Source organism: Podospora pseudocomata, assembly GCF_035222375.1.
Source record: "Podospora pseudocomata strain CBS 415.72m chromosome 1 map unlocalized CBS415.72m_1, whole genome shotgun sequence".
Taxonomy (NCBI): domain Eukaryota; kingdom Fungi; phylum Ascomycota; class Sordariomycetes; order Sordariales; family Podosporaceae; genus Podospora; species Podospora pseudocomata.
The window spans coordinates 1,829,392-1,848,610 of NW_026946363.1; the positions used below are offsets into that span (position 1 = coordinate 1,829,392).

General features: G+C 53.3%; 8 protein-coding genes across 8 annotated transcripts; 4 read left to right on the top strand and 4 right to left on the bottom strand.

The window, feature by feature from the left end:
* Positions 1–16: 16 nt before the first annotated feature.
* BMH1 (14-3-3 protein) lies at positions 17–2,251 on the bottom strand. The gene is made up of 6 exons (XM_062885198.1): positions 1,965–2,251; positions 1,321–1,402; positions 949–1,255; positions 657–898; positions 531–601; positions 17–475 (listed from the first exon to the last, which is right to left on the bottom strand). The coding sequence occupies exons 2-6, from the start codon at positions 1,379–1,381 to the stop codon at positions 356–358; spliced, it is 801 nt and encodes a 266-aa protein (XP_062748147.1). The 5' UTR covers positions 1,382–1,402; positions 1,965–2,251; the 3' UTR covers positions 17–355.
* An 862-nt stretch (positions 2,252–3,113) lies between these two features.
* Positions 3,114–4,362, top strand: INH1 (ATPase inhibitor). Its single transcript, XM_062885199.1, has 4 exons — positions 3,114–3,403; positions 3,527–3,672; positions 4,004–4,135; positions 4,195–4,362. Exons 2-4 carry the CDS (start codon positions 3,551–3,553, stop codon positions 4,232–4,234), a joined length of 294 nt encoding a protein of 97 aa, XP_062748148.1. The 5' UTR covers positions 3,114–3,403; positions 3,527–3,550; the 3' UTR covers positions 4,235–4,362.
* A 91-nt stretch (positions 4,363–4,453) lies between these two features.
* Positions 4,454–7,763, bottom strand: NSP1 (FG-nucleoporin nsp1). Its single transcript, XM_062885200.1, has 2 exons — positions 5,092–7,763; positions 4,454–5,024 (listed from the first exon to the last, which is right to left on the bottom strand). The coding sequence occupies exons 1-2, from the start codon at positions 7,405–7,407 to the stop codon at positions 4,827–4,829; spliced, it is 2,514 nt and encodes an 837-aa protein (XP_062748149.1). The 5' UTR covers positions 7,408–7,763; the 3' UTR covers positions 4,454–4,826.
* Positions 7,461–9,776, top strand: QC762_107910 (uncharacterized protein). Its single transcript, XM_062885201.1, has 4 exons — positions 7,461–7,909; positions 7,974–8,369; positions 8,489–8,811; positions 8,869–9,776. The coding sequence occupies exons 1-4, from the start codon at positions 7,834–7,836 to the stop codon at positions 9,577–9,579; spliced, it is 1,506 nt and encodes a 501-aa protein (XP_062748150.1). The 5' UTR covers positions 7,461–7,833; the 3' UTR covers positions 9,580–9,776.
* A 75-nt stretch (positions 9,777–9,851) lies between these two features.
* On the bottom strand, positions 9,852–12,097 carry GCD11 (eukaryotic translation initiation factor 2 subunit gamma). The gene is made up of 3 exons (XM_062885202.1): positions 11,272–12,097; positions 10,230–11,216; positions 9,852–10,167 (listed from the first exon to the last, which is right to left on the bottom strand). Exons 1-3 carry the CDS (start codon positions 11,781–11,783, stop codon positions 10,137–10,139), a joined length of 1,530 nt encoding a protein of 509 aa, XP_062748151.1. The 5' UTR covers positions 11,784–12,097; the 3' UTR covers positions 9,852–10,136.
* Positions 12,098–15,473: 3,376 nt separating this feature from the next.
* QC762_107935 (uncharacterized protein) lies at positions 15,474–15,707 on the bottom strand (the record flags this gene model as incomplete). Its single annotated transcript, XM_062885203.1, has 2 exons — positions 15,474–15,599; positions 15,663–15,707. The coding sequence occupies 2 exons, from the start codon at positions 15,705–15,707 to the stop codon at positions 15,474–15,476; spliced, it is 171 nt and encodes a 56-aa protein (XP_062748152.1).
* A 332-nt stretch (positions 15,708–16,039) lies between these two features.
* QC762_107937 (uncharacterized protein) lies at positions 16,040–16,531 on the top strand (the record flags this gene model as incomplete). Its single annotated transcript, XM_062885204.1, has 1 exon — positions 16,040–16,531. The coding sequence occupies one exon, from the start codon at positions 16,040–16,042 to the stop codon at positions 16,529–16,531; it is 492 nt and encodes a 163-aa protein (XP_062748153.1).
* A 170-nt stretch (positions 16,532–16,701) lies between these two features.
* QC762_107940 (uncharacterized protein) lies at positions 16,702–18,960 on the top strand (the record flags this gene model as incomplete). Its single annotated transcript, XM_062885205.1, has 3 exons — positions 16,702–17,040; positions 17,104–17,816; positions 17,875–18,960. The coding sequence occupies exons 2-3, from the start codon at positions 17,397–17,399 to the stop codon at positions 18,958–18,960; spliced, it is 1,506 nt and encodes a 501-aa protein (XP_062748154.1). The 5' UTR covers positions 16,702–17,040; positions 17,104–17,396.
* Positions 18,961–19,219: the final 259 nt, after the last annotated feature.

The following is a 19,219-nucleotide window of genomic DNA, read 5'->3' on the forward strand; positions in this document are numbered from 1 at the left end:
CTAAGGATGCAAAAGACTGCCGATTACAAGCCAAGTATAAAAAGTACTGCCGTGTGGGGGAAGGGGTTTTGGATTTTCTTGTCCAGACGGTCTTCCCGTCTCGAAGAGTCTAAAAGGCAAGCAGGGTGAGAAAGGAAAAGCAAAACCCTCCGTGTATGCTGCGCTCTAGCCCTCAAGGTACCGCGAATCACCGCCTCATGCAAGTCCTCCTAAGTCTGTATTTTGCCTAAACACATGCAACGACCCGAGAGCATCTCCAGTCCGCACTCCAAAGACACCGTTTCCGCCGAGGGGATTCACCAACGATAAACCAGGGTTATCACTATCAAGAGACAAAGAAAACAAACGACAAATTTTACTCGGCAGGCTTGGGAGCCTCCTCGGCCGGGGCATCGGCAGGCTTGGGCGCCTCCTCAGCGGCCGGGGCATCAGCAGCGGCAGCAGGAGGCTCGGCCTCGGATGAGGTCCAGAGAGTCTGCACATGATCGTTAGCACGTCGCACCGCCTCGTCTAGATCGGACTGCACATACCAAATTGTCGCGGAGCAGCTGCATGATAAGGGTGCTGTCCTTGTAGCTCTCCTCGCTCAAGGTGTCGAGCTCTGTAGTCAACATCGTCAGTACCTATACCTCCTTGCTTGCTTTGACCCTACGTACCGGCGATGGCATCATCGAACGCCTGCTTGGCGAGATGGCAAGCCTGGTCGGGAGCATTCAAGATCTCATAGTAGAACACGGAGAAGTTGAGGGCAAGACCAAGACGGATGGGGTGAGTGGGAGGAAGCTCGGTCTGGGCAACCTCGGTGGCAGCCTTGTAGGCGTCGAGGGACTTGTCGGCGGAATCCTTGCGCTTGTCGCCAACGGCGAACTCGGCGAGGTAACGATGGTAGTCACCCTTCCTGTGCGATTGTTAGAGGCATACAAAAGCCGAGAATCGAGGGGCACGAACATCTTGTGGTAAAAGACCTTGGACTCGCCAGTCTTGGCGGAAGGAATGAGGTGCTTGTCGAGAACGGAGAGGATGTCCTCGCAGATCTTGGCCAGCTCGGCCTCAATCTTCTGGCGGTAGTCCTTGATAAGGCCGACCTGGGTAGAGTTGCCCTTGGACTCCTCCTTCTGCTCAATCGAGGTGACAATTCTCCACGAAGCGCGTCTAGCACCAATGACATTCTTGTAGGCGACGGACAGAAGGTTCCTCTCCTCAACGGTGAGGTCACGGTCCTCGGAGGCAACGATCTTCATGTTCTCAACCATCTCTGTTGGGCGTCAAATCGTCAGAATGCGACCCTGCAAACGCCCAAAATCATCTTGACAAACGTACCCTCATAGCGCTCAGCCTGCTCGGCGAGCTTGGCGAGGTAGACAGCATCTTCATGACCCATTTTGTCGGTTTTGATGATTATCTGTGTAAGTTGAGTGGTAAGTTAGCGCGCGTTGGTTCAGAGACTGTCCAAGGTAGCAGGGCAATGTAGGTAATCGGTGAGCTCCGCCTTCGAGGGTGAATGTGTGTTGAATGTCGGTCGTGATGGGCAAGTGTGGGCGAACAAGGAAGAATTGTAAAATAATGGCAGGAAGCAAGTGTCGGTCGTTCTGGACAATCTCAACAGGCTTGCGATAGGCATGCGATTGCGCAAGCACCGTGCTGACTTCATGGCTTGGGCAAGCAAAGGATGCTCCCCGCTCTCGGTGGGGCATGCGCAGCGCAGCCCTGTCCAGGCCTTGGGCGTCGTTCGTGTGTTGGCCGCCGAAAAGGGGCAATTGAAGATGCCATGGGCTCGCCGCGTCCAGGAGCCCTCTCTCGATGCCGCCTTCCACAACTCATCGTCCAGAGGAGGCATGTGGTCGCAGTGGCGATGACGACAGAGGGGCCAGGTTTTGGTGTTGCAGCGGTGCAGCTGGTAGATGCAGCGGAGGCGGATGGGGGGGGGGGACGGGGGGACGGGGACGGCAATGCTGCAGACTCACCTTCGGTAGAACTAAGGAATCGAGTAATGTGTGTTGTTCTGGGGAGAGCGCAGTGTTCGCGGAGCGAGGTTCGTGAGTAGAAAGTTGGTGGACAGTGGACGATGTCTAACGTCTGAAGGTTTGGGGATGAAGGGTGGAAATGAGTAGAGTCACCGGTTTTGGATGCAAAGTTGGAAATGAGGGAAGGGGCAAGGCGGAAAGCACCAGCGACAACCACAAGGCGAGCGGGATGCCGTGGGTGGGCTGGCCTGGACGGGGTGACGACCAGTGAAATTTGGGTGGGCGAAGGGGGCCTGTGCAAAAGCCCCTCTGGCCCCCCCCCTCGTCCACTCCTGTTTAGGACCCGATTACCACCCGATGGAAAGATCAACACGTGACAAGTCAAACGACGCGCCAGGCCCAAGTACGTCACTGCTTTGACTTGACTGGCATCAGCCAGCGCCAACTTGCGACATTCAGGAGTGGCGTCTCTGAAACTTGCTGCCTTGTCCCAATCCTAATGTCAAGACACATCGCCATAAAAAGAAACACCGAGCCACATCCCATCAGAGAAGTCCCAGTCCAGCATCACCCTCCAACCCCCAACATAGACAAACCCCCAAGGTTTATTTGCTCTTACCTACAGTTTATTATGGCGGTCAGGCATATGCCAACACACAGAGGGGTCGGGCAGCCAGTTCCACCGACCACTACCTGGCATCGGTTAAGACAGATTTCTAGAACGTTCAGCAGTCAAATCGTGATCCTATATATCAGATTGGGACCCTTCACATTCCTAGGTCGGCTCCTACACGACCGCAATGCTCGCTCGGAATGAATTGCAAATATGGCTCAGAATATCAACGCCGATGAAACAAGCGAATCCTTTTTGTCATTGCTAACTTGATCTATCTCAGCCTTTGCCTGGGGTGCTTTGGGCATTGGAGATAGGACTATCAAGAGTGGCTATGTAGAATGATTAAGCAAGCCATAGTATATTGACTCTCACGAGCCAAGGCCGAGAACACTTCCCACACGACCTGAACCTAGCCAGTGTTCTAGAGCCATTCTATCGGTGCCATCATGAGAGGTTGAGAAACTGAGGAGATACAAACTGCGGGGCAATGGGGATCCCCGCAAAATGAACATCAAAGCTCCGTTGCCTGTCAACAACAGTATCTGCCGCTCATCAGTGGGGTGACTGCCTCAGGCCACCCCGTCATAGCCGATACGAACAAGGTGGGCTGTACTAAACAGTGGGGCCATCAACCTCGAACCCGCCGTCTTGTCCCGCTTCGGCGGAAGCTTTGACGTCCACTCGACCTGCTGGGAACTCCCGAAGGTAGAAAAGCTCTCCACTTCCTCTTTGAAGCTTACCTGCTCAAACTTGTGATCAGACCATCGGTTCTCCCCAGAACTACTCCGTCATCTCAAGAAACTGAAAACAATTGTTCCCAGTTGTAAGATCCTCCTCTCTCTCTCTCTCTCTCCCCCCCCCTTTCCCAGTCATTGAACAAACCACCGGCGTATAATACTCAAGACCAATTGCAATCTGCTGACACCTTTCTTTCTAACTCTCAAAGACGACCCCCACAACACCAATCACAATGCTTCGCACATCATTCACCAAGGTCGCCCGCCCGGCGCTCTTCTCCCGCTCGTTCGCGATCACCTCGCGCGCCATGGCTGCTGGTGACACCGGCGCTCCCCCCAAGACCGGCGGCCAGGGGTACGTTCATCTTCCTTCTACCTCACTAACATAATGCCGCACCCGGCCCCTCCAACAATCACGAAGGAATACACACACGAGGTTATGCCGGAGCTCGCGGGGGGAAGAGAGGAGCTCTACGGATGAGGATTTGGAGCAAAGCAGGGTCATGACATCAACCTCCCTAGCTCCCTTGCCCGAGCCGAAGCTCCCTCCCCCTCTGCAGCCAGGTGTATCCCGGCGGCCACTCCGGCTCAGGCATACCCCTCCTATTTGTCTCCAAACTACCACGCATATCAATCACAAAAACCAGGGAAGAGTACATGATTAGCTAACATGGTAAACAAAACAGTGATGCCTTCCAGCGCCGCGAGAAGGCCCAGGAGGACTTTGCCATCCGCCAGCGCGAGAAGGAGAAGCTCATCGCCCTCAGACAAAAGCTCAGGGAGCAGCAGGACCACCTCCAGAAGCTCTCTGACCACATGTCAGTAATCAGGCTCCATAATACCCTTGAACTCCCTGTACTGATGTATTCAAAAACAGCGACGAGATCACCAAGGAGCAGGGTGGCGAGCACAACTAAATATTTATCTACAAGATTAATAACCACGCGCTCTTCTCGGCTTGGCTGTCAAACTCCAATTTGACCAGCCACATCATCACTCAATGAAATCATGGCACCAACCATGAACAACAGCCAGGAAAGAAAGAGGAGAGAGAATAGGAGGATAATGAGTTGACATGAATTGTGAACTCAGTTGTACGAGTACATAGCCTTTTTTTTCTGCTCTTGACTTTGTCTACCTGCTTGATTTTGCGATCAGCACGGCCTTGTCTTTGCACGCAAATTCGAAAAAAAGCAGACTTGAACAAATCTACAGATCACTTATCTCTGCCAAAGGTCCAGTGATACCCTCAATCTTGTTAGCTACCAAAGCTACCGGTATCTGAAAAAACTAACAAAACTTTCCATTTAACAAAAAACTCCCTCACACAAAACCCTCAACACCCATCCACCCACCCACTCCAAATGATACCCATCATTTGTGTTGTTGTTATTGTTGTTTGTTAACCGCTAATACTCCGGGGCAACTTTTCCACCCCCTTTCCTGTCGAGGACTGATTACATATTTCTATCACCTCCCCGCCATTCCTTCAACCCCATCATGATGATTTTACTTGAAACCGCCCCCCCGATAGGACCGATAAAAGCTCTCGGCAGCATTGCTCTCCGTCTCCTTGACACTCCCACCGCCCATATTTCCCGTCGTCTTCTGCGCGGCCTGGACCTTGGCCTGAAGAGCCTTGGCGTTGGTGTCGATCCACTGCAGCTGCGTCAAGTGGCTGTTCAAGACGCGGACAATCTGAGAGAGCTACACAATTCAAAAGACATCAGTAAACCATCAGCAGACAAGGGGTTATACACAGAACAAAACATACCGGATCATCACTCATCCCTCCCCTCCCCAAACTCCCACTCATGTCATTAATCTCTTTGATCATCTTTGTCAAATCCTTGCCCATATCGTCCAGCCGATCCGTCAGCTTCTCCGCCAGCTTGTACGTTCTCTCCCTCTCCTGATCCGGCCCCGTGATCTGCTCCTCCCGCGCCGAATTCACCCCCTGCTTGGCATACAGCTCGTCCAGCTCCTGCTCATACCTGTCCAGCCAGGCCCCCAGCTCCTCCTGCTGGCTCTCCACCCCCTGGAGCTGACGCTCAATCTCGTTGCTGGCGCGCTCCGCTTCGTGGGTGGAGTTGAACAGGCGCTGGATCTTCTCGCCGTTTTCGACGAGCATGCGATCCCACTCCGAGACCTTGTTGGCTTGCTCTTTGAATTCCTTTTGGTATTTGGACAGGTCTGTCGCCCAGCGGGTGATGATCTCGTCCATGGTCTTATTCTTGAGACGGGGGAGCTGGGAGGCGGGGCCGAGGGTGGAGGCTGTGAGGTTGGCGGCTGTCTGGGCTGGGTTGGAGGGCGTGAGGCCGGGGGTGGTGGTCGTGGTTGTAGCCGCGGGTTTGGGTCCGAAGAGACCTCCAGCTGCGGGAGCGGAGGAAGTAGCAGCAGCTGTGGTGGCAGCAGGCGCTGCGGTGCCCGCCGCGGGAGCTCCGAAGAGACCCCCGGTTGCCGGGGCCGTGGTAGCGGCTGGTGTGGCGGAGGTAGTAGCCGCCGAAGTGGTCGCCGGGGTTCCCGTTCCGAACAGAGTGCCGGCTGGCTTGGAAGCATCCGCTGGGGCCGTAGTAGTAGCAGCTCCAGTACCAAAGAGGCCCCCGGCCGCTGGAGCCGTAGTGGCAGCAGCAGTTGTCGCGGCGGGAGCAGTAGTTGCAGCAGGGTTTGAGAAAAGACCACCAGCTGCCGGTGTCGAAGCAGCAGGGGCGGTGGTGGCAGGAGCTGCAGTGGTAGCCGGCTTGGGTGCAAAGAGATTGCTGGCCGCCGGGGCGGTTGTTGCACCAAATAGGCCCCCGGCGGCCGGGGCAGTAACAGCAGGCTTTGTCGTGGTATTAGCCGTCGAGAACAAACTACCGGCTGCTGGCTTCGCGGCATCCGCTGGAGGAGCGCCGGCTGGGGTAGTTGAGCCTAATCCACCGGCGGCGGCACCGCCGAACAATGGCTTAGCGGGAGTTGATGTAGCACCAGCACCTGTGGCCCCCGCAAACAGACTTCCTCCACTGCCGCCGGCACCTGCAAACAGTGAGCTACCGGCTGGTTTCGCGGCGGCGGCAGTCGTTGGTGTGGTCGACGCACCCCCAAACAAACCCCCAGCAGCCGTTGTTGGTGTCCCTGTAGTGGTGCCAGAGGCGGCAGGAGCAGCACCTCCAAAAAGCGGCTTCGCTGGAGCGGCAGCAGTTGCACTGTTAAACAGGGACGATGGAGCTGCTGTCGTGGCGGCCGGGGCAGCAGTCGAAGCACCTCCAAACATCGCCCCAGTAGTTCCAGTCGTCCCTGTTGTCCCAGCAGGCTTGGCGAATAAACTGCCTCCTGCTGAAGCCCCAGCACCCCCTCCAAACAGGCCTCCTCCGGTGGCAGGCGCTGCAGTCGAGGCTCCGGCGGTGCCAAAAAGACTCTCAGCCGGTTTCGCGACGCCGGCGGCTGTTGTGTTGCCAAAAAGACTACCGCCGGCTGGTGTGGTCGATCCAGCCGCGGCTGAACTTGGGTTGCTGAAAGAGAATGATGGAGTTCCTGTGGTTCCTGTAGCTCCTGAAGCTGCTCCGAATATGCTACCCCCAGCCGGCGCCGCTGAGGTGTTCGCCGCACCCGAGCCAGCGTTGGATGATGGTGTGCCGAATGTGAAGGACATATTTACGGTCGTGATGCTTCCGATCGACGATGGCAAGTCTGGGAAAAGGACGGGGCCTTGAGGTTGGCGACTTAGAAGAGAGGCGATAAGAGCTCCAAGCAGCCCAACACAACCCCAGTCGCTTGGAGAGGCAGCTAAGGGAGAGCGCAAAGAGAGCACCCTTTGGTCGCGATGTCGAGCTTTGTTGATGCAATTGGCCTTGTTGATGGAATTCTGAGACGTGCCGCAGCTTTGATCGCAAGAAAGTGGGTTGAGATGTTGCTGTAGCAAAGTCGCTTCGATTGTTGACTTTTCGATGCAGAAGCGCAAAGCAGAGCAGAGCGTCGCGATTGATTGGACTTTTTGGCAGCTGTCGAACCGCGCCAGGAAAAAAGCTCCGTCAGCCTCACCAGTTGCACGCGCCCAAGGTGCCAAGCACCCACCCAACGTTGCACAGAGCACAAGGCTGAGAGTGTGCATTGCCCCACTCTCCTCCCATTCAATTAGTCTAGCGTGTGGGGCACAACCATATCGAGCTCCGCATTGGATTCCATCGTCCCTCCACACTGCTCAACTCCAGCTCGCAAGTCACTGATCAGCCGACCTGACCTGGCCCCTCCCGATTGTCTTGTCTCGTCAGTTTACAAAAGAACTACGTCCATGTATGCGTACCCAACCTGATCCAGAATCCTGACCCTGCTTCTGCCGCCACTTAATCGTGCATCAGGAGTGCTACCTCACCACCCTTTTGCGCACAACACAACTCCTGCAGCCTTCAAGGTTCCCCTTCCCCTTTGACCCCTCCCACCCACCTGTCTCTCAGTGAAACCGCCAACCACTGAGAAACCGTTGCTCTTTGAGGGAAAGAACATACATACAATCTTCGATCTTCTCACAACAAACACCATGTCATCTGAAAGAAGAAACAGCTTGTCGCCTCCTGAGAGGCGTGGCACCGTTGACCCTGGTGCTCATGACCTAGGTACTATTGCCAGACTTCTTTCTACTTCTTACTTGGAAACAATGCGCGAAACTAACTTTTCCAGCGGAATCCGATTCCGAAGAACACTATTCGGACGCCCAGTCTGTGCCAGTTGGGTCAGCGCCTCCGTCACCCATCCCGAGAACCAGAGTCGAGAGGGTCGATGACAAGCCTGCTTATGGGGAAGTCCCCGGCACCGAGGCTTATAGCAAGAGAGAAGGGGATGCCGAGCCGGACGAGATAGCCATCATCCCCGACCCCCTCGACCCAACACCCGCCGAACCGGAACGTCACGCCCGGTCTCCCACCCCTGGCGGACATCCTATTCCTAAGACAGTGGTGGAGGAGGCACCAGATGCTGAGGGCTCAGTGACACACCCGGAGGTGGAGGAGAGACACAAGTCGGATCCGCATCCGGATGTGACCATCAAGGCTGATGGGAAGAGGGTGGAAGATAATGGTACGGATGCGTAGTTCTTGCCTTTTTTTCTAGCACAGCCAGCCTGCTCTACACGCTTTCACTTTCTTTTCTGTTCTTCTATAGCTCAGTCGGTATTGACGTGTGGTTTTCCTGCGTAGATGCCCCAATATCACCGTCTTTAAGTACTCCTGTGTCGACACGCTCCAGAAGAAAGTCGTCAAATGCCAGTAAAAGACCCGCGCCACTCAGCCCCACGTCACTGGGGCCTTCCGAGGGTGGAGATGATGCGGTGGAGGGCGATGAAGATGATGATGACGACTTTGGGGATGACTTTGACGACTTTGAAGAGGGCGGCAACGACGATGACTTTGGTGACTTTGACGACGGGTTCCAACAAGTCGAGGAGACACCGCCAGCACCTCCTCCACCAGCAGCGGCGCCAGCTCCGGCCCCAGCACCAGCTGCCCCCGCCCTATCATTTGTAAGCCTTGATTGCCCATCCAACCTATATATCATATGCTAACTTTGTCCATCTCAGCCTATACCCACCTTTGACGACCTCGACCCCTCCGAAATCCACACCCTCACCGAGCCCTACCTCTCGGCCCTCTTCCCACCCCCAGACGCCGTCGACCCTCTGCCCTCCCTCTCCAACGAAAACCCCGTCTTCCTCACCCCCCGATCCGCCTCCCTCTGGTCCCAACTCGTCGCCCCTCCCCCGCTCCAACCCCCAGATTGGATCCGCTCCCGCATCCGCCGGCTCTTCCTGGTCTCCCTCGGCGTGCCGGTAGACCTAGATGAGATCCTGCCCGCCTCCAAGCAAAAGAAACTCGTCCTCCCCTCCCTCCACCGGTCAACATCCAATGGCTCGTTCCAATCTGGCGATTCAAGGAGTGTCTCCCGCGTCCGCGCGGCCGCATCGACAACATCGGTCGACTCCCAAGGAAACCTCAAACCCCCCAGGGCGTCAAAGAAACAACCTCAGACATCAGAGGGTGTAGACAGCAAAGAGAAGAGTTTGGATTTGCTAAAGGCAAGGCAGCTGTGCATGACCACCGACGAGGCGATGAACGGGATGACAGACAAGGAGTTGAGGGCACATGTGGAGAGGTTGGAGAAGATGCAGTTTGAGGCAAAGGACGTGCTGGATTATTGGCAGAAGAAGACGGACGAGAAGATTGGGGATCGGGAGGCGTTTGAGAAGGTGATTGAGAACTTGGTGAAGCATGCTAGGAAGGCTAGGAAGTAGACTGGGAAAGGGGGTTGAACGGAATTACAAGGACAGGAAAAGTGTTGGAAAGGGAAAGGTTACGAAAAGGGCAGAAAGGTTCCGAGCAGGTTACCTTGAGGTTTTTGATTTATTACGGCAGTTACTAGTTAATGAAGGGGGAGAAAAAGGTTGCAGAGGAGGCAAAATTATAGAGATAATAGACCAAGTTTGACACACTACTGGACCTTTGATCGAAGATGCAACTGTTGATCCAGACATCCATGCTTTCTGTCAAACATAAAGTTCTGTTTGATGGCATGACTTTGAGGACGCCCTTTTCGGAGCTGCATGAATGTCTTTCAACTGTGAAAATACACATGAGCAGTTATTATGTATCGCTACGTATATAAATTCCGAGTGGGCAATTCAGAAAAAAACAGGCAATCCCTTTATTTTCGCTACTCTACCCCAGTCTTGGCATATAAACACCACCACCCCCCCGCCTCCCTGCCTAACTTTTTGTGAACCATGCAGCAAAGAGCAGATGAGAACCCCTCTCATTCTACCGTCATTATCATCAAAATATAGTAGGGTGTTTAAGCGGTGACAGGCTCGACCGTTACGCCACTGTTTGACTCAGTTAGCAAAATATTCATGAAGATCAAGAAAACCAGAGGGGGAAAACTTACGCAGCGATGGTAGCCCAACCAATGAGACGCCAATGCTTCTCGATACGTCTGCTAAGCGCAACCTTCTCGCCAATCTTTGTGCAAGCAGGAGATGTAAGCTGGAGCTTGGCAGCATCCTTCTTGATGGCAACAACCTTGGCACCGGTGGAGGTGGAACCAATGTTGACCATGATAACCTCGTTCTTCGCAAGCTTGTCGACCTTGGCCTGCTTGCCGTCGGCCGTCTTGACACCGAGGAGGCGACGGAGGAGGTAGAAGTTGACCTCGATCTCACTGTAGATGTCGGGGAGGCGGCCCTTGAGACCGAGGACGAAACCGACAAGACGATCGGCTCTGCAGAGGGTAGGGTCGATGCGGGTACCGACACCAATAAGACCGCCGGGAACGGCGTACTTCAGCTCGTTGGCCTCAGAGTTGAGAGACACAATACGGCTGAAAATGGGCGTGCACTTGAGATCACCCCTCTCGTCGCGAGTAACGATACCGGGGCGGATCTCAATCTCGTCACCGAGCTTGAGCAGACCGTGAAGAACGGAACCACCAGCAACACCACCCTTAAGCTCCTCAATCTCGGCACCGGGCTTGTTGACGTCGAACGACCGAATGACGATCATGTGGGGGTCCATGGAGAAATCTCTCGGAGGGATGGGGATGGTATTGACGATAGCGTCGTTGATGGCGTCGATGTTAAACTTGAGCTGGGCCGAAATGGGGATAATCGGCGACTTGCCAGCGACTGTGCCTCTGATGAACTTGAGAATAGACTCGTGATGCTGCTTGGCAGCCTCTTCTCTCATAAGATCGACCTTGTTCTGGAGAATGATGATCTTGTCCAACTTCATAATCTCGATGGCGGCCAAATGCTCAGAAGTTTGAGGTTGAGGGCAAGATTCGTTACCGGCAATGAGAAGAAGGGCGGCGTCCATGACGGCGGCACCTGACAACATGGTACTCATGAGAATATCGTGACCGGGGCAATCAACAAAGCTGGTTCCTGTTAGCAACTTTCCTCAGCAGCCGCTCGCCTCTATGTGATACTTACGAGACATGGCGCAACAGTCTGTAAGTTCCTGTGCAGCCCTCACGCTCGCAAGGAGGGTCAACCTCCTTCTCGCTCTTGTAGCTCCTGTAGCATGTCGGCCTTGGGCATTCTGGGCTATCGCACTTGTAGATCTTGGCGTTGGCGTAACCCAGCTTGATGGTAATGTTGCGGATCAGTTCGTTCTTGAAACGAACGGTCTGGACGCCAGAGATGGCCTTGACGACTGTGGACTTTCCGTGAGCGACGTGGCCGATGGTACCGATGTTGATGGTCGCTTGCCGCGCAATAATCTCGGCTGTGAGGGGGGTAAGGCTCTTGATGTCGAGGTCCTTGGGGTCTGTTTGAGGGGGCAGAGGTGGTCTCTGGACAACTGGGGCAGGGGCGCTCTTCTTCAGGGCCGACTTGGGCTTGTCGAGGAGGTCGTTGTCGGAATCATGGATATCGACCTGGGACTCGCCGGAGTCTGAATCCGACTCGGGGATATCGTTACCGAATTTGTCGTTGGCCGACATGGTGATGGCTTCGTTCGGCGGCGGGGTAGTTAGTTTTGGGGTCTTCCTGTGGTTGTTTCGCCGCGCCGGTTTGGTCGCTCGATCAAGTACTCGGCGAAGTTTTCTTTATGAGGGCGACGCGGTGGCTGCGTTGCGTGGTTTGCGGAATTGCCGGTGGAGGAAGATGCCGACCAAAAGCAAAGGGTGGGATACAGTATTTGGAAGAATTTCGTGTGCAGTCATACACATTTGCGACTCATCCTTGCCTTACCACTGGTGGTGCTGCTCTAAACTTTAACCAATAAAGGTTAGCGCCACCTGCCCCACCATGACCGATAAGCCCTGATAAGCCTCCAGATGTGGGACGATTCACTTTGAGCTCACCTCCTGAACAATTAAATGGAGACTGCTCTTGGGTTTTCACACTGGAACTGTCATTATTCTGTCCACAATCTGATACTTTGCTCTCGAGTCTTAACAATGCTAACTGCAAACCTCATAATAGCAAAAAGGGTCTTAACAATAGCAAGGAGACCTGGCACTTCGTCCAGTTCCAATAGCTTCAACTGTACGTTAGCACTGTCAAAGAAACAGAGTTGGCCAGTGTCAAGACCTGTCAAGGACCCGGTTGCAGCTCCCAGCCTGTTCACTCATGGATAGGTAGCTATTGTCATCCATCCAATATAACCTGAAGCATCACATGCTCCCCTGAGCAAGACTGAAGCTCACAGTCACACAGGATACGGCATGACATCACTTTGGGTGTTCAATTCTGTTGAAGTTCTCCTTTCTTTCTTCAGAGTGGCTCTTGGAAATTACCCACATAATTGAAGACTCTAGAAGGCGCGAATATGAGTTTATTCACTTTAACTGGTGACATGGCTGTCACGGAAGCTAAGGGTCAGAAAGTCATGTGGCAGAGATGCACTATTCACCATAATCATAACAGTCACAGGTTCACTTTGCCTTGGTGAGTTCATGACACCGACGCTTCGACTCCAATGATCATGTTTTGAGAACCAATACGTTTGTGGTTATAATGCTATTCTTAGGGGGGAAGGGGTGTATCTTTAGACAAAGATCAGCCATTCCCCGCTTCGTTATATGTGGAATCTGCTGCCCACCACATGGACCTTCCTTTGCTTTGCGGCTGTTCAACACGGCCGCTGTTGAAGTGATCCCACGTCAAAGTCAACAGCAGACTACCTCTTTAGACGAGTGTGACAACAAAGGCAACTTATCTCGTTTCACCCCTAGAAAGATATCGCTATGAGTCCAACCTCACATCTACCGAAATTCACAAAGTTGTCCCAGAACGCGAAAAGAAAAGATGCTAAACAATCACAACATTAATTCCAAGGACTGCTCAGTGGCAATACGGAATCCACAGCAATGTGCTGAAAATCAGCGGAGAATTCTGCTATCAGACTAATCATCAAATCAAATCTAGAGGGTCTGTCTGGACTCAGTCGTGAACGGTGGGTCTACTGAGTGCCTCACAGCATCACTTTTCATTTCAGTTCTCACACACGGAAGTTATCTAAGTGAAAAGAACTGGATATACCAGTCAACACTAGCATAGCTTTCACGCTAAATACACAATCTTGCTACGATTATAAGCTTCTTGCCCATGGTATATCACGAGGCCACTTGTCTAAGTCCTCATATACAAGAGGGTTTCTGGGGCCCTATAAAGATGTCTCAAGTCCTTTCCCTCTATTCAAAGTTATTGCCCTGAACTGTACTGACCTGATATATATCCTCTGCTCTCTCTCCGAACGTGGCTCAGTACTAACATCCTTCCCTGACTCCTCATCATCACAAGTCACATGTTTTCTCTTGATGTTCAAGCTTGATCACACAGATCCACAAAAAAAGATAAAAAACGCATCAGATGAAGCCAACCAGTCAGGTAATTCCACAATCATCATTGGCCAGCTCATTCACCACCGCTCAACTTCCACGTGTCGGGCAAAGCTAAGATCAAAACCCAGAAAACCACGAACCCACTGCTGCCCTGCAGAGTCAGTTGAAAGACTAAATACTCCACATGCAAAGCTGTCTTTCTTATTGGAAGTGAATGGTCCCATTACACCAACTAAAAGTCTGGTTATGTTTCATGTTTGAGAAGTGAACAGGCAGTCATTGGAGGCTATGTCTGCCAGGTTTTGTTGTCATTGCCTAAGCCCAAGGTAGGTACATTTTGCATGTGGGTTTTGTTGTGAGCTGCGTAAAATTGAAGGCGACAATCGCATGTGTCATCTCAGTGGTGTTTAACGAGACCGAAGCCGAATCACGGTGAGCTCAAAATAGCTTCAAGATCTGAAGGTCAGGTGAGTGGTCCTTGTTTAGCCAGCACAGCAACAGTCTAGAACCACATCCCCAAGCCTCTTCAGCTCAGTGGCAGTGGTCTACCAGCGTAACACCACCAACCAGTGATCTAGAAGCATTCCGAGACGATCACTTCCTCGTATGCCCATCTGTAACAGCCGCAAGTCAAGTTTGACATAAACGACCCGCATAAGTCACGAACGACACGCAAACTTCCTTTTCAGCCCTCCCTAGCAAAAGTTTCAGCCCTGAAGCCTCCTATCCACTTGCGACTCCGGGCACACTCTCGGGGGGTGCGGAGTAAAAAGAATGTGACTGGCCATGTGGCCACCTACAGTCAGAGAAACAGCGGCATCCGGAAGAATTCCTAGCGAGGAAGAGGAAGAGGTGTCTGTGATGGGCATATCTCTGCCCTAGTTGTACATAGACTACCGAGTGTAGGACAAACCACCCGTCCACCCACCACTCCAACACCAACCCCGCCCTCAGAACGGAACACAAGCAGGATTACGATAATGGAAAGAATGCAGAGGTCTCTTTTTTCTGGGATACGATTAGCGTGCTCGATGCTATTCATACATCGAAAGGAGCCAGAAAATCAATATTCTTGGTAAGCTAACGGCATAGAAGTGGGCAAATATCGCCCGAGCCAACGGCTCCCAGCGGGTTCCCAGTGTCACGGCCATTTCTCGATCCCCCAATCTATCTGGGCCGTCACTAGCGGTCTGATCACGGGTTGCTACCGTTGAGTTCGCAGTTTGCTTCTGCACACACACTAGACTACCTAGCAAGGTCTTTCCATGACTTCATGACAGAAGAAAGTTTTGTAAGAGCCCGATGCCGTGGGGTACCACCTACCTTGGGGCACACAACAGAGAGAGAGAGGGGAAACGAATCGCCAAATCCAGACTGTGTGTGAAAAAAAACGCTTGCTGACGATAATTTTCTCAACCTAAACTGGAATGTTTGACTATATAATTAGCAGCGATAGTCTGCGGGAGGGAGGGGTGTGATGGCCAGACTCTTGCAGACTGTCGAGCCCGTTGATGGAACCCGAAGCGTGGTCACCAACATGTGTGTAAGCTGGTGGTGGTGCCCGTTACACAGCGTTGAACCAGGACAAGAAGTCTATATTGATAACCATTATAGACATCCATCGTAAGCACGGTAGTCGGATCTTGCACCAGATGTGGTATGTGGGTTAATTAACATGATGTGGTTCCGCTGCACAACCACCGAGGATTATTGGACTCTTGGGAAAAGAAGTGCAACATTTAGCACCCTAAAAATATGGCAGAAATGGTGGGTAAAAATCCGGTTCTGTATGTGGTGATCATGCACGGGACGAGCACCAGTGACACCTACCGGGACAATTTTGTCCTAATCAGGATTTTTTGCCCATACTCTCAAGGTCTGCCTCGTTGCTGGGAGAAATCCGCAGCTGAATTCTGTGTGCCTTTTTCCAAATTGAAGCGAGCTGTTGGCTTGGCTTGTACCTTTCGCCTGCTAGGTGCCAGCCTCAACCTGGAGCATCGTGAGGATGTCGACCGCTAGAAAACTCTCGCTTGCCTCGGTTGAACCGGTTGAATTAAGATGCTGATTTTGGTCCACCATCTTGGGTCTTATGTGAGCAGAGATAACGAGAGATTTCCTGGGACGTGCCTTGGGGATGAGGATGGTTTTGATTCATGAAGAGCTGGCCCCGAGACAACGACAACAACGGTTGAAGCCTTCAAAGGCGGGGTCATGATAAAGCTCTATTCGAGGCCCAGGTCGTACATTCCATTCATGTGCCACTCGGTTGACAAAAAGGTCCTTTCTGAAGGCAAAAAAGGTGAAGGCCAGTCGTCGGACTCTTGGAGCTGGCTGGCTGGGCAAGAGGGGACGTCGGCCGCTGTGTGGCACGGCTTACCGCTGAGCTGCATGACCGGCAGAGAGATCACAGAATGCTAGTCGCTGATTGGATGCCTGCTTTCAAGCAATCCGAACCCCACAGGGTTAGACGCAGATCATTGGTGGCAGCAACGACAGGGGTGGCAGCTGCACGACAGGGGGAGTCCAACCTCAACTCGACGACAGTCACTCTCTTGCCGCCCAACCAGCGACTGTCCCGCCCAGGCCGGCGTCCAACCTCACGCTCTTTCGGCAGAAATGGTCCTGCTCGACACAGGCCTCCATCCAATAGATTCCAAGCACTTGCATATGCGCCAGCCCCGCCCCGGGTTGCGACGACTTTGAGCGCCAAGCACCGCCAGAGAATGAGTCCTCTCTCGTCCCTCTCGCCGTGGAACAGATCGAGCATCACCACCCGCCCGGCCATGTTCCATGAACCCGAGCACATGTTTCTGCAGCCATTGATGGGCCGAGTAGCTTCTGATGACACGGTGAAGAGGCTTCCAAGAATGCTGCTTGTTACAGCTCTGGGCATTTGCAGTTAAACGGTGGTAGTATTAGTCTTTTTCTCTCACTACTTGTGCTGTTGAAGTCCAAAGCTCCGAGCACTATGCACGCACTTCGGTACCATCACCCATGACACCCCCCAAGGTCCCATTTCCCTCAACCAACAGCGTACTGCTATATTGAGATGCCCCCTCTTTGTGAGCTAGGACCAGTGTCCTCCGCTTATCTAGCAGATTTCTCTAGCCTTGATGATCGTCGGGACTCTTCTTCCCTCTTGTCATCCATTGTGAAGTGAGATTCTTCTCCTGTACTTCTTCCTTCCAGGTTTCCTTCTAGACCGCCAGGAACATCAGGAACACGCTCCTGTAGCCAGCATCTGCAACCCACCCGCGGGTCTCTCTTCGGGCCGCCCAGCAAAACTAGCTCCAGTGCCGCTCCGTCACTCCAGTGGGCGTCTATTTTCCATCACGAGTCGCCCGGGCTTTATTGGCAGCTTGGTACCTCGCCCTATCAGAGCCGCTTGCTGGGAAAATACCCCCTGTCCACCGTGGGTGTCCCCATTGCACCCGTTGCCTCCCTCATCGGACCACTCACTCACACCTCCCTGCAGCTGCGAGGCCCGCATGCCGTGTAAGTGGTAGTGGCAGCGGCTATTCAAATCCCACCATCCCCCCAAGAGAGCGCCATCATTTTCCGGAATTCCTTTCCTTTGGCAGCTGGGCTCTCTTAACCACACCCTTTCCCTTGGTTCTGTTCCGCCACCGTCCTCTTTATTGAAGACTGGTATCTTCCTTCTCTTCAACTTGCCGTCCATCTTTGTAGGTGTTATCGCCGCCTACACACAACACCAAGCAACAAAAAAGGAAGAAGGGAGAAACGACTTTACTGTCGTTGTCGTCCACGATGGGTCTCGACGAAAAGAGGCGGCCAACGGCCTTGAACCTCGCACCGATCCGGACCAAGTCAGCCGGCTCCATCTCTTCTACAGACTCCTCATCCACATCCTCGTCTTTGGCCAAGCCTCCCAGGACACCACGGTTCGCCGAAGCTACAGCAGTAAACTCACCTATCGAGCCGAGATTGGGACCCTTTTCTGACAAGCACGAAATCACTCAGGCGCAGCCAGGAGATGTTGGATTTGGTTATATCGGAAACAGGGGATCAACAGTACCAATGACGCCGAAGTCGCCCTTGAAGAGCGCCATGAGAGTACCAGGCACACCCGGCAGGGGATTGACAAACCCCCTGAGCCCCACCTTCAGGGAAGAGGAGAACCTGGAGGCGCGGGAGAAGATCACAGAGAAGGACCAGGCTAGGGATTTGGTAAGTGAAGGATGATAGATGTTGGTTTGTGCGAATATGGGACTAACAATCACGGCAGAAAATCAAGACCAGAGTAAGAATGGCCAAGTTCGCCCTCCGTGGTGTCAACTTCAGCTGCTCCCTGATTATCTTGTCCATGATCTCGGCCTCGTTCGCCATTTTCAACGCCACCAAGGCTCTTGCACCTATGAGCGGTCTTCCGGCTTGGTCCAACAACACCAACACCTGGCCTCAGAAGGTCGTTCTCGCCTGTGCTGGTGTCTCGCTCATCATATGCGTTTGTGTCTTTGTTGGCTACTGCCGTGGTGGTCACAGGAGAGCGGAGAAGGTCGGCGTCTATTACACTCTGTTCGCGGTCGGCTGGTTCATTTTCAGTATGGCTATGTGGGCTGCGGCCGCCGGAATCCTCCAGCACTCCAAGTCCAACAGCGGTAACCAGGATATGTGGGGATGGGCCTGCGTCGAAAACCGTCGATCCGAACTCTTTGGCGGCCAAGTCGACTACGCCCTTGTCTGCCGCCTCCAGGACTGGACTCTTATTTGCATCATTATCGAGTTGGTGGTCGAGATCATCAGCATCACGCTTTACAGCGTCGTCTTTTACCGATACTGGTCGAAGAGGAAGCTTCACAAGTCGATGGACATGCGCGACAAGGCCCGCTCCGATCTCTACCTCGCCCAGCTTCGCAGCCAGTCCGCCCCCAACACACCTGGCTTCGGCCCCAAGTCGCCCGCCTTCTCGCAATATGCTCTTTCCCCTCGCTTCCCGCCCACCACCTACAAGTCTCTGGGCGATATCCAGGAGAACACCTCCGATTCGCCCTTCACTCCTGGTGGCAACAACCTCGTTGTTCCTCAGTCCAACTTCACTCCCCAACAGGCTGCCTTCAAGCTCCAGGCCCCGCCTACCAAAGCTAACCCGGCTACTCCGTCAACACCAAAGTCCGGATACAAGCCACCAACGGCGGCCGATCTTTCACCCTCCTCGATCACTGCCCCTGCTTTCCCGGCACCTACAGTTCAGCATGCGCCAATGGTAGAGGGCGAGCAGCAGTACGAGGCGGTACCCATCCCCGGTGCCTACGCCGGGCAAGCGATCAAGTCACCACCACCTGTTCAGACAACATTCAACATCCCACGATAAATGGGGTCGCTTGAATGGACAAAGGGTGACGGCAGCAAGCCCTGGTCGTTTTGCATGTATACATTTCTTTTCTCTCAGCCTTTTTTTATTTGATGTTTCTTCTCTTTGTCGACAACTACTCTGCCCTTTGGTGGCTGTCTGCCTTCTTTCTAACCCAAAACTTTTTTTCTTTCCTTTTTTGTCTGTTTGGATATACCAATGGCGTTTGACGGCGCGAAGAACTTGATCTTACAAAGTGTGGACGGCACTTCTTCTTTTT

Bases quoted from the DNA above. Each gene is read 5' to 3' on its own strand.
- BMH1 (XM_062885198.1), bottom strand. From the start codon at position 1,381: ATGGGTCATGAAGATGCTGTCTACCTCGCCAAGCTCGCCGAGCAGGCT. The intron at 1,256-1,320 runs GTACGTTTGTCA...GACGCCCAACAG, and splicing joins GCAGGCTGAGCGCTATGAGG to AGATGGTTGAGAACATGAAG. The intron at 476-530 runs GTATGTGCAGTC...GATCATGTGCAG, and splicing joins AGCTGCTCCGCGACAATTTG to ACTCTCTGGACCTCATCCGA.
- INH1 (XM_062885199.1), top strand. From the start codon at position 3,551: ATGCTTCGCACATCATTCACCAAGGTCGCCCGCCCGGCGCTCTTCTCC. The intron at 3,673-4,003 runs GTACGTTCATCT...TAAACAAAACAG, and splicing joins CCCAAGACCGGCGGCCAGGG to TGATGCCTTCCAGCGCCGCG. The intron at 4,136-4,194 runs GTCAGTAATCAG...ATTCAAAAACAG, and splicing joins CAGAAGCTCTCTGACCACAT to CGACGAGATCACCAAGGAGC.
- NSP1 (XM_062885200.1), bottom strand. From the start codon at position 7,407: ATGCACACTCTCAGCCTTGTGCTCTGTGCAACGTTGGGTGGGTGCTTG. The intron at 5,025-5,091 runs GTATGTTTTGTT...TGAATTGTGTAG, and splicing joins GAGGGATGAGTGATGATCCG to CTCTCTCAGATTGTCCGCGT.
- QC762_107910 (XM_062885201.1), top strand. From the start codon at position 7,834: ATGTCATCTGAAAGAAGAAACAGCTTGTCGCCTCCTGAGAGGCGTGGC. The intron at 7,910-7,973 runs GTACTATTGCCA...TAACTTTTCCAG, and splicing joins CCCTGGTGCTCATGACCTAG to CGGAATCCGATTCCGAAGAA. The intron at 8,812-8,868 runs GTAAGCCTTGAT...TGTCCATCTCAG, and splicing joins CTGCCCCCGCCCTATCATTT to CCTATACCCACCTTTGACGA.
- GCD11 (XM_062885202.1), bottom strand. From the start codon at position 11,783: ATGTCGGCCAACGACAAATTCGGTAACGATATCCCCGAGTCGGATTCA. The intron at 11,217-11,271 runs GTAAGTATCACA...AACAGGAACCAG, and splicing joins AGACTGTTGCGCCATGTCTC to CTTTGTTGATTGCCCCGGTC. The intron at 10,168-10,229 runs GTAAGTTTTCCC...TGAGTCAAACAG, and splicing joins GGTTGGGCTACCATCGCTGC to TGGCGTAACGGTCGAGCCTG.